General features: G+C 35.7%; 1 protein-coding gene across 1 annotated transcript in view; it reads right to left on the reverse strand.

Moving 5' to 3' along the window:
- The window catches only part of RNGTT (RNA guanylyltransferase and 5'-phosphatase), a 313,020-nt gene that overhangs the window by 151,072 nt on the left and 148,940 nt on the right, over positions 1 to 13,008 (reverse strand). Inside the window, exon 12 of the mRNA XM_040474144.1 lies at positions 8,652 to 8,720. Within this exon, the coding sequence (XP_040330078.1) occupies positions 8,652 to 8,720 (69 nt within the window). The remainder of the gene's footprint in view (positions 1 to 8,651; positions 8,721 to 13,008) is intronic.

Genomic DNA, 13,008 nt, shown 5'->3' on the forward strand with positions numbered 1-13,008 from the left:
GCTGGGAACTTTGCCCTCAACAGAATCACCACTTTTATGGTATCTTTATCACTATTTTTCAGTATTTTCTCAAGATTCAAATATTTTCTCTTTTTCTTCTTTTTAGCAGGAGTAACATTTTCTACCTTTTATTCAACTTGAATTCACTCACTGTAATTAATATAATAGAGCAGAATTAACTTTTTGCTAAGTTTTAAGTAACTAGCACCAAATAAATATAGGCCAAAGAGTTTTTTCACAAGTAAAAGCACCAGAATCCTCTCATCTTTCACCATTCATTTGCTTCTGGAATATTTCTGTAGTATCAGAGAAGGGATCAGAGGTTAAAAATCAAGCTCTGTCTACCCCAACCAGGACCGCCTCTCCACTTTACACAGACTCACTCGGATTGCTAGAATGGTCACTCAATCAGTTCTTTTCTTAATTTATTTGAATTGTTGGGTCAAGGGAGCCAAGAGATGCAACACCACACTGTGAGAAGTTTTGAAGATTTTCTGATAAATGTGGTGGACTGAACAGGTGCATTTATATCCACTTTGATTTGAAACCTCACTAAAGTAGGAGTTACAGAAAAGAGTTATCAACAGAAAAGGAAATACAGGAGAGAAGACAACAGCAGAAAACAACATGCCAATACATTTTTGAAAGACAGAAAGGAGCTGGAGAAGTTAGTAAGGTACAGAGCCCAGAAAACTGAATACTCAGTGCTTGCAGAGGAGGACACCAATGAAAGTAATTCATGCTACATGCCACAGTTCCCCAGAATGGATTAAATAACGTAGGAAACAGATAACCAAGAAGGCTGCCAAGGGGGACAGAACTGAAAATAAGGAGAATGGTTGAAAATCTTTATAAGGAACATTAAAGTCTCTAGTTCCCTCCTCCACCCTGGGCAAAAGGCAGGAGATAGATACCCTTATTCTGTGGAAAAAGTGAAGGACAGAAGCTCAGTCCAGAAGACTCAAGCATAACTGAAGAGGCAAACTGAAAGTTCAGCAAAGCTTACCTACTGAACCTTGGGCCCTCGCCCCCTTTATCTTCTCTTTTCCAAGAATGCTAACAGCCAAGCAAAGCAACCAAGAAAGACCCTGAAGTCTTGGTCTTTAAAGAGGCCAAAGAATTCCAGAAAAAAAGAACTATAGATTCTAAAATTTGGATAACTCCCAACAGGTTGTCAGCCAGAGCCCGCCTTGGATCCTCTGTCCCCTTCTCAGTCTGCCCCTCCCCCACTCGTGCTCACTCACAACTGTGCGCGTGCATGCTCTCTCTCTCTGAAACAAACATTAAAATTTTTTTAATAAAAGGTGAAAGATTTACACATATGATTTCACTCATGTGGAATTTAAGAAACAAAGCAGATGAACACAGGAGAAGGGAAGGAAAAACAAAATAAAAACAGAGACGGAGGCAAACCACAAGACTCTTAAATATAGAGAACAAACTGAGGGTTGCTGGAGGGGTGGTGGGTGTGGGGATGGGCTAAATGGGTGATGGGCATTAAGGAGGGTACTTGTTGGGATGAGCACTATGTTATTTGTAAGTGATGAATCACTAAATTCTACTCCTGAAACCAATACTACACTATATGTAGTAGTAAATTCAACTAACTTGAACTTAAATTTTAAAAAATTTTTATTTAGATTTAAATTTACATGTATTTTAACATAATAAATACCATATTATATATATCACTATGACTACATACCACATTAATTTGCCATAAGTGCCCATCACTTACCCTGCCTGCACTTAATTATTAAAGCTAAGTTCATGAAAGTTTTTAGATTTCCCCAGAAGAAAAATGTAGAAATGTTGGCAAATTTTACATTAAAAATTAGTTCTTAGTCTGATTAAGGTTCCTAAATTCTCATTCAGAACTTGCTTTAAATAGCCCAATGAAGGTAATTTACAAATCATACAAGGGCAGAATAAAAATTTATATTACGTATTAGCGTCTACAGCTATTAGATGGAAATACTGTATCAAGCTAGATAACTGTGGAAGGTTGAAAAATGGCCCCAAAGATAATTGGGAAAGTTTATCCAAGTTTATCCAAGTTTTTTTTTTAATGTTTATTCATTTATTTTTGAGAGAGAGAGAGAGAGAGAGAGAGAGAAAGCAGGGAAGGGACAGAGAGAGAGGGGAAACGAAGAGTCCAAAGCAGGCTCCAAGCTCCGAGTTGTCAGCGCAGAGCCCAATGCAGGGCTCGAACCCACAAACTGCGAAATCATGACCTGGGCCCAAGTCAGAGACTTACCTGACTGAGCCTCCCAACCACCCTGATCCAAATGGTATCTATACCATAAATAGAAAATGGTATTGCTTACCCCTAATAAGTAGTCCTAAAATTAGCTATGATGAATATGAATCAGGGATACTAAGTTATCCCTGACAATATATTGCCTTTAAACAGTGGAAAACCAGACCCACACTTATTTGATTGAAAAGGGAAAGATTAGCAAGCCTTAGATATTAAAAACTAGAAATAAATAGACTTTATAAACAGAGTAAATAAAAACTGGAATGGGATTGAATTTCTCATTGTGTGATGCAATGTCATTTAATACTCCATCTCTGGACGATTTAAAATCACATCTCCCACCACTGGAAACTACAACTGTGTGTAATCAATTCTGCTCTTACCTCTTTACACAGAAAACTTAGAGCTGCCGAAAAGGAAAATTAAGGTCTTTCCTTTGGATATCCAATAGCAATCACAAAAAGGCCATTTTACTTGGTAAAGACAAGGAACTTGATGACAACACATAAGCACAGTGGTTTCAATACCAAAGAATTAGGCAAAAGAAAAAATGTAAGTATTCTTTCTTTGAAAGCAGTGAAAAGAAATCATAAGAGTCATGAATTATTAGAAAAATAGATCTTAAACTCTGCTTCCTTTAGCAGAATTATCATGAATACAGTGCTTGATAAGGTCATTCAAGTTCACCTACTTAATAGAAACTTATGCCTTCATTTTTTGAAAGACGTAGAAAAGTCAAAAGTCTCTGTGTAGAAACCAAGTACATTCTTACCTGTGGCTTTGGTAAATCAAAAGTTTAAAAATGGAATATATAGGACCCCACCTGTGGTGGTGGCCCAAACTAAGAACACAGTATGTAAGAATAGAAAAATCAGATCGAAATTGCAAAGTAAAATCATAAAAAAATAATAAATGCTACAAAGTTGGATACAATGAAATTTTGGATATGAGCAAAAAAATAGCTCTCCTGGATACATTTATGCTAAATTGGAGCCTCTTCTGGATGGCAGAGTTAATACATTTTATACTCAGAATATCCTTTTGAAGATTTAACACAAATACAATAGAAATGAAAAAAAATAGAATTGGCAGACATGTCAGTAAGTACCACATCCTTCTTATAGCCACATGACAATCTATCAATTAACAGTGAAGTCTCACTGAAGGGCACACTTATACACGTTGTGAAAGGTATGCATTTGTGGTAAAAATTAAGACATAATTGACAAAGTGTTGTACTTCTGAGAAATAAAACTAGATGGAAAATGATCATGAGAAAATACAATTACAAATGAAACACGGAATAAAATCATTAAACTTTCATGGAAAATGAAAAGGATTAACCAAAGACTAGTACAGTATAGTGCTATATTATCAAGTAAACTTTTATCAAAATAAGTAGTTGTGAAATATTTTTTATAACAAAATATTGTTATAAGTCTTTTGTAGATATATACTAACCTAAGGATCTGTTAGGCTAAATTAATAAGAAACTGACGTCCACTGATGAACAAAATGTGATCTTTGCAAAGCCATTCCATATACTATGTATAATTTAGCATGCAAAAGTGAGAATTCTATTGAAATGATGGCAGGAAAAAAAAAAACAATAGAAATAAACTCATAATGGTGACAATGATAAACTTCACAAAAACTCTATCTATTGCAACAGTCTAAATTTCCATTTAAGAGATGTATTGTTTTTAGGAAAATAAAATAAGAGTTTATTCTCTCTCTTATTAAGAATTCTTTACCCAAAACATTTTCCCAGATGTTGGCAGGAAGAAGGAATTCTTAAGTGTTGATTTATATTGACATACATTGATCATAATATGATCATTTCAGAATTTCAGAGCTAAGTTATTAATTATAGCCTGTACATTTTACAGATAAAGAACTGGAGAACCAAAGAGATATTAAGTGGCTTATCTTAATCAGAGACCAATTCTAACCCACTGAGAAGTCTCTGAGAAGAATATTCAAGTAGCAAATCTAACATTATTGTTTCATGAAGAACAAATAGGTGTTTGCATTTGGGACTCTGCAAGGAAACAAGTGAGACTTTAAGTCACTGAAGACTTCCATAAAAGAAAAAAAGACACAGCATAAAATAGATTATACATATGCATGTATAACAAGAAAAATAAAATAGCTATAAATTTTTAAATAGTCTGCCTATATTTCTTTTTGGTCTGATTGCTGAGACTAGGACTTCCAGTTCCTGACCACAGAGGAAAAGCTCTCAGGTTTTCCCCACTGAGGATGTTATTTGCTGTGAGCTTTTCATATGGCCTTTATTATTTTGAGGAATGTTCTCTCTGTCCCAACTTTGTTGAGGGTCTATATCGTGAATGGATGTTGTATTTTGTCAAATGCTTTTTCTGAATCTGTTTAGAGGATCACATGGTTCTTATCCTTCTTTTATTGACGTGGCATATCACATTGATTTACAACTGCACCAAAACCCGTAAGATAGGAATAAACCCAGCCAAAGAGGTAGAAGATCTGTACTCTGAAAACTATACAACACTTATAAAAGAAACTGAAGAAGACATACACAAAAAATGGAAAAACATTCTATGCTCAAGGGTTGGAAGAACAAATACTGTTAAAATGCCTATACCCAAAGCAATCTACACATTTTTTAAAATGTTATTTTTAAGAGAGAGAAAGAGCACACAAGTGGGGCAGGGGCAGAAAGGTGGGGGAAGGCAGAGGATCCAAAGCAGGCTTAGTGCTGAAAGCAGCAAGCCTGATGCGGGGCTCGAACCCATGTCCTGCGAGATCACAACCTGAGCCAAAGTCAGATGCTCAACCAGCTAAGTCACCCAGGTGCCCCAGCAAGCTACACATTTAATTCAACCCCTATCAAAATACCACCAACACTATTTACAGAGGTAGAACAAACGATCCAAAAATTTGTATGGAACTACAAAAGACCCCAAATAACCAAAGCATTCTTGAAAAAGGAAAGTAAAGCTGGAGGTATCACAACTCCAGACTGCAAGTCATATTACTAAACTATAGGGATTAGGACAGTATGGTACTGCCATAAAAACAGACACATAGATCAGTGGAACAAAATAGAAAACCCAGAAATGGACACACAACTATATGGTCAACTAATCTTCGACAAAGCAGGAAAGGAATATCTAATGGGAAAAAGTCTCTTCAGGAGCACCTGGGTGGCTCAGTCAGTTAAGTGTCTAACTCTGATTTTGGCTCAGGTCATGATCTCACACTTTGTGAGATTGAGCCCCAGTCAGGTTCCACTCTGACAGCACAGAGCCTGCTTGGGATTCTCTCTCTCTCCCTCTCTCCCTCTCTTTCTCAAAATAAATAAATAAAACTTAACAAAAAGTTCTTTTAAAGAATTTAAGGAAAGAAGCAGTGATAATCATAACAAATGAAAATACAAGGCACTTCCTAACTCTAGGCAAAAAAAGTTTTCTATGAAAATAAAATATTATACAACTTGACTCAGATGTGAACAATATTTATGTTACAACAGAAATACAAATACTGAATATTCATTGACCCAAAATGTGATATAATTATAATGGGATGACAGAAGGAGAAGGGGTGATGTTGGAGGAGTGAAAGAGCTCAATCCTGTTCTTCAACAGCAGAGAGTAGGCAGATCATGTATAAAACAGAAAACCAAGGAAGAGCAGCATAAACAGATTTTGTAGAAATAGGGAGGGAAAAGAAAAAAACACAGCTAAAACAACAAAAAATAATCCCCTCCAAGGAGTGGTACTTTGAGTGTGGGGAAAGTAGAAGAGAGAGCGCTATTTTTCAGTACAAGCCAAGATATTTTACTTTTAAAACCATGGGCATGTATTCTTATGTGTTACTTGAAACTTATAATATTTTTCCATAATATTACCTTCTATATTTTGAATGTACAAAAAAAAAAAAGGAAAAAACTGTAAGTAATAAGGAGGCATAAATCCTCAAAAACCTATTACACCCAGATCTAAATTACATACATCATGATTGAGCAGCATTTATGTCAGAATGTAAGGACAGGTCAACATGAGAAAATCATTGTAACTTACTACATTAATGTTATAAAAAGGAAAACAACATGGCAATCTCAATCAAGAGATACCGAGAAAGCATTTGTTAACTCCCAAAATCTATTTATGATTGGGGGGGGGGGGGGACTTTGTATGAACAGAAACAAAAATTTCTTGGCATGATAAAAGTTATCTAACTGAAATCTACCAAAAACATACTTGAGAGAAAATTTAGCCACATTCCCTTTGAAGTTGAGAATAAGGTATGAATGTCTCCCCCTCCTCCCCCCAATAAAGTGTATGTTTCAGCCAGTACTAGAGGTCCTGGCCAATTGGTAAAATTAGACAATTATTAGAACTAAGACTATTCAGCAAGATTCTTGAATCAACAAAATAAATCAATCAATGTGGCAGTACATCAGAAGTACCAACAAAGACACCATTTACTGTGAAAATGGAAAATAAATATATAGAAATTAGACAACAATTAAAAACTCAAACTCAATTAGAGAACAGAAAAAGACCCGAAAACAGCTAAACCTTATTCATTGAGATGATTTAACACTGTAAAAACATCAATTTTCTCCAAACTAAATTCAAAGCAATTCCAACTGAACTCGTAATTCCAACTGAACAAGAATTTCTGGGTAACCAGAGAAACTATTTCTGAAATTTATATGTTAAACCAAATGTCCTCACATACTTAAGAAAATCCTGGCAAAGAGAGACTTGCCTTACCAGATATCAATTACAAAGTCATTATAATGACATGTGTGGTTACTAGGATGGAAACAGACTAATACATTGGCTGACTTTCCTAGACATCCCAGAGACTGACTTCCATGTCAGATCATTTCTCTTACATTTACCAAATCTCACATACACGTGAGTATGAACCGATGAGTTTAACACAGTAAAATTTACTGTAATTACTGTTATCTTTAGACTTTATTTCAATCTAGGGAGATTAAACCTGGAAAATACTAAAACTCAAAGATCTAGTAACTTCCATCTTCCTAAGATAGCATTTTCTACAATTTCTATCCCCAGCCTCTAACTTTCCTTCATCACCTCTTCCCTAAACAACAGAAGAGTTTCCCTCCACCTGTTTGGCAAAGGGGACTGGAAGGAAGACAGAAGACAATCACATATCTACATTATATTTAAGCCTACATATTAAAGTTCTAGTATTTATGTAACTTATATATAATATAGTGTTTAATACACAGTTTTCAAAAATATTAGTTTCTTTCCCTTTTCCACAGGCATCCAGGTTGAGGTCTCTCAATACAACTTCTCAGCTACGCCCGTGCCCTAATTTCTAAGGATAGAGTTACTGACGGACCAATGGAGCTTATGAGACAAACTGCAGCACGTGATGAGGTATATAGCACATGAAATACAACTCTACCAAACATGAACGTGAGTTAGAGTCACATGGAGAGCTTATTAAAGCACAAATTGCTAGGCTCCATCCCAGGGTTTCTGATCAGTAGGTCCAAGGTGAGCTGCTTTTATAACAACTTTCTGGGTCAGGCTAATATTCCTTGTCCACAGGCTACATTTTGAGAAAGAGTGCCCTAGAGAGAGCACAAGTTGTCATAGGAGGGTAATTTTGCTCTCTGGGGGAACGTAGGCAGTGATTGCATATATTTTTGGTTGTCACAAACTGAAGAGATGGATTAGGGGAAGTAATCCTGGCACTAGTAAATACAGACCAAGGATCCTGCTAAACACCCTACAACACACAGGACAGTCCTCCACAGAAAAGAATTATCTGGCAAAAAAAGGTCACTGGTGCTAAAGTTGAGAAACCATACTACAGAGTAAAATGTAGCTTATTCCAAAATATGACTTGATCATTCAAAGTTCTTCAGTGAGTCTCAGAAATTTGACATATAATATTCAAAGAATTGTATTTTAAGTATTAAAAATTATTTGAATTTTACTCATCAATCCATGACAAATTTAGAAATATTAGTATTTAAAGGTAGATTGGGCTACAGAAAGAAATAAGCGTTTATGTAATATTACTGGTAGATTTCTAGTACAGAAATAATTAACATTCATTTTGCAAGAACTAACTTCCTTGAAAAATAAGGATCAATAACATTTACTTCTTAAGCTGAGTGAAGAGCTAACAATTGTTCATTTGACCATTACATATATTTAGTAGAAATATTTTATAATAACTTGTTTTAAGGAAAAGCAGTTATCAATCCTAAGTAAATATACCTCAGGAAAATGTACTTTATATATACAAGCAGGTATAGACACATATTTACATACATAATACATACTACAAGTGCTCATGCACATGCACACGCACAAACACACACACATTGCTATACACACACAAATGAACTTACTCCAATAGGCTGAAAGATAAGTCCATCCATTTCATGGCTGACTTCTTTGGCAAAATTTCCTTCAAGTAGCTATAAAATAAATACACATATTTTAAAAAATAATCACTTAAAGAGTATTTTGATTTTTTATAAGCTTTATAAAAACAATATATATGCTTTAAGAACTGAAATACAAGGAAAGGGCTCAGTCGATTAAACATCTGACTCTTGATTTTGGCTCAGGTCATGATCTCACAGTCATGAGATTGAGCCCCACATTGGATTCCATGCTGAGTGTGGAGCCTGCTTGGGATTCTCTCTCTCCTCTCTCTCTTACCCTCCCTAGCTCATTCCCTCCCCCAACCTCTTTAAATAAACAAACAAACAAACTTAAAAAAAAAAGGAACTGAAATACAAAAAGGGGGAGATAGGTGATCCAGAGAGACCTAAGTTAGTTAACGTTTGCAAGATATTCTTTTTTTTTTTTAATTTTTTTTTTCAACGTTTATTTATTTTTTGGGACAGAGAGAGACAGAGCATGAACGGGGGAGGGGCAGAGAGAGAGGGAGACACAGAATCGGCAACAGGCTCCAGGCTCTGAGCCGTCAGCCCAGAGCCTGACGCGGGGCTCGAACTCACGGACCGCGAGATCGTGACCTGGCTGAAGTTGGACGCTTAACCGACTGCGCCACCCAGGTGCCCCTGCAAGATATTCTTAATGTACGAAGATTGTCATTCATGTCAGGCTAAATATCTTAAATAGTCAAAATAACAGAGAAAATATTTTTAAAAATATATATTTGAGCCAGCACAAAAGGAAGGAAGACAGAGGCCAAAAGCAAAGTGAAATAAAAAATTGAGAAGTAATAAATACAGGGAATAAAGTATAAAACATACACAAAAAAAGGAAACAGCAGAGAAACTTGTGAGGGGATAGATAGAGGCTGGGGGCAGGAGACACATCCCCTGAGAATCTGTAACCATTAGTGAGCTCAGACATGGGATTGCAGTCCAAAAATATAGTATTTGTGTCTTCCTCACATGCATAAGCAGAGGATTTTTAATTTTTTTCTTTTTTGTCCTTTTTGTCGTCTTTTTTAACATATTTTTTCAAGCAGAGAAATTCATTACAAGGGATACACAGTATAAAATACAAATGACAGTTTTTTCAGTGTCTTTATCTACTAAAGAGTAGGTATAGGCCCAAAGCTATCCAATAATTTCTGAGCATGTAGTTTTAAATGCTTCTGTTTACCTTTTAAATGCTTTTTATTAAATGCTTTATTATTAAATGCTTGTTTTCTGTTTAAATGCTTCTTTTTACTTTTTAAATGCTCTTATTACATTGAAGAAAAGAAGATGTGTATCACTGATGGAAGCCCAAAACATTGATTTCTGTATTTCAGAGAACAGATGCACTTTCACAGAGCCATAGTCTGACGAACTTAGAGTGCAGTCAGGATAGGTCTGGAATTCAAATACACTGTATCCAAAATTTTAGATATGCTGTGGGTGATACATCTCTTTAACCACAATCATATCCTCTGGAAACCACTACATCTACAGGGAAATTTGTATTCCAAAAGCAACAACCAAAATTTCAAGTTTATTTCACATGCAACAAAATCTGAGTCTCTTCCCCAAGTGTGGCTTCATCTTCTCTGCCATTTCATTCTTCAGAATCTGTAACTTCTCTAAACTGAGGGCAGTTCAGCCAAGAAAAATAAGAGTAATCCTAGTATCTAACTAGTTTAAGACCAATTTGGCTTCCAACATCTAAATTCATTTAAAACTATAATGCTCCTTAGTCAAATTCATAGGGACAGAAATTAGGGAGCTGGGGGGGGGGGGGGAGGATAAGGAGTTAGCGTTTAACAGGTACAAAGTTCCATGCAGAAAGATGAAAAAAATCTGAAGACGGATAATGGTGATGGCTGTACAACAATGTGAATGTCCTTAGTGCTGCTGAACCATTGTTTAATGATGGTTAAAAAGGTAAATTTTATGTATATCTTAAGACAATTTTTCTTTTAAAAAAACTGTAATGCTCTTGAAATTTTCTTTATTTCTTTTGTTTCTTCTCTTCCTCTTATCACAACACAGAATTCTTAAGTGGGGAGCTGGCCAATTGGGAATCTTAGAGCCATATTATCAAGTGTCTGGCCAAATGGGCAGAAATTTCAGGATAGTTCTGGCATTCATACATTTGTCTCCAATGCACTCATAGGTTTAAATGACCTAGCCACCTGAGGAAGAAATTTGCCAAAGTAAAAATTCCATGTGGATTAAAAATACCTATTTCTTATAAATTCCTTTTAAGAGAAAAAAAATAAACTATAAGCATCAAAGAGTCAAAATAGGTTACATTCTTGCTGGGAATTTGGAAAGCAATGTTAAAGCCTTTATTTCAGGGGCGCCTGGGTGGCGCAGTCGGTTAAGCGTCCGACTTCAGCCAGGTCACGATCTCGCGGTCCGTGAGTTCGAGCCCCGCGTCGGGCTCTGGGCTGATGGCTCAGAGCCTGGAGCCTGTTTCCGATTCTGTGTCTCCCTCTCTCTCTGCCCCTCCCCCGTTCATGCTCTGTCTCTCTCTCTCTGTCCCAAAAATAAATAAAAAAACGTTGAAAAAAAATTTAAAAAAAAAAAAAAAAGCCTTTATTTCATGTATGTGATATATTTACCCTAGAGGAAAAATTTTTTGGAACTTGTACTCATATTGAGAAGTATATATATTAATACCTTCATGTTCTATTTCATCTGTTTTTAAAAATCCATGAGCTATGATGTATAAAATTTCAAGCAAGGGAGAAAAGTATAACCTTAATATTTCCTGCACCCAATTATGTAAGAAAAGGTAACCTCCTACATTCATAGACATTCATAGCCCAAATTCTGCCGAGGAATAACACAATGAAAACCAAATGCCACAATCACGTTTTTAAAAAAAAGAAAAAAAAATTCTTGGCTTTTTTTTTTTTTTTTTTAATTTTAAGTTAAGGAGGGTCTCAAACTCATGACCATGATATCAAGAGTCCATGCTCTACCAACTAAGCCAGCCAGGTACCTCTAAAAAACATTTTTTTAAGTTTTATTTGAGAGAGAAAGAATGAGCAGGGGAGGGGCAGAGAGAGAGGAAGAGAGAAAGAATCCCAGGCAGGATCTGCACTGTCAGTGCAGAGCCTGACGCGGAGCTTGAACTCATGAACCATGAGATCATGACCTGAACCAAAACCAAGAGTCAGACACTCAACCAACTGAGCCACTCAGGTGCCCCCCCACACACAATCTTTTCAAAGGTTAAAAGAATTTGTCCTCCTTTAATTGTAGAAACATCATTTACAGCAAGTAAACATAGCTTTTCCATTCTTAAATCAAAAATCTCCGTGTCTCCCTCTCTGCCCCTCCCCCACTTGCACTCTGTCTCTGTCTCTCAAAGTAAATGAACTTTAAAAAAAATTTTTTTTTAAATCTCAAATTCATATAATGGATCGTTCCTGTATATAAAGTATGTATAAAGTAACATAGAGGTGGCCAGACTCTAAATAATATGATGCTACCTGTTGAGAAATGAAAGTAACTTCATTTTTTTATTTTACTCTGACTTTTTGTGAATCAGAAACCTCTTTGGTCAAAACAAGAAACACTCCTTGTTTTTACTCTTGTTTTACTCCTTGTTGATCACTACAGACTTTCTATATTTAACTTTGTATACTTAACACATCAACATTTATAGTAGCACCTATCATGTATTAAAGACCAGTAATAAAGTGTTGTTGTGCTTGGTTCTTAACATATATCATTCAAATTACATAATTCCTCACAAGACATGTATTTCTGAGCTTTGTATTGTTACTTAACTTGCCTCAAAAGGAAACTGAGTCTATTGGAGATTAGGTAACTAGCAGCTTCAAGTCAAACAGCTAAAAAAGTAAAATCACTCGGAATAGACTGCAATTAAAAATAAGAAAATAACCAAAGAAAGACTTCTTTGCCTCTGAAATAAATGTTCCAAAGATATTTGCAACATCTGAGGGGGTCTGACTCAGTCGGTTAAGTATCTGACTTCCACTCAGGTCATGATCTCACAGTTCATGAGTTTGAGAGACTGAAGCCTGCTTTGGATTCTGTGTGTGTGTGTGTGTGTGTGTGTGTGTGTGTGTGTGTGTGTGTCCCTCCCCCACTCATGCTCTGTCTCTCTCTCTCTCAAAAATAAACATTAAAAAAACCCAACAGACTTTACATGTATTGTACCATGTACTGTATGAAAAAGGTACATACAAAGGGAGGTTAAATGCTTGAAAAAAAGACTTTCTTAGGAATAGACATGAAATCTAAAAATTTTATTATATAACTTATCATTAGTGGATTTACTTGTTAATAT

This window comes from Herpailurus yagouaroundi, unplaced genomic scaffold, assembly GCF_014898765.1.
Source record: "Herpailurus yagouaroundi ecotype Mexico unplaced genomic scaffold, PumYag 139, whole genome shotgun sequence".
Lineage (NCBI taxonomy): Eukaryota > Metazoa > Chordata > Mammalia > Carnivora > Felidae > Herpailurus > Herpailurus yagouaroundi.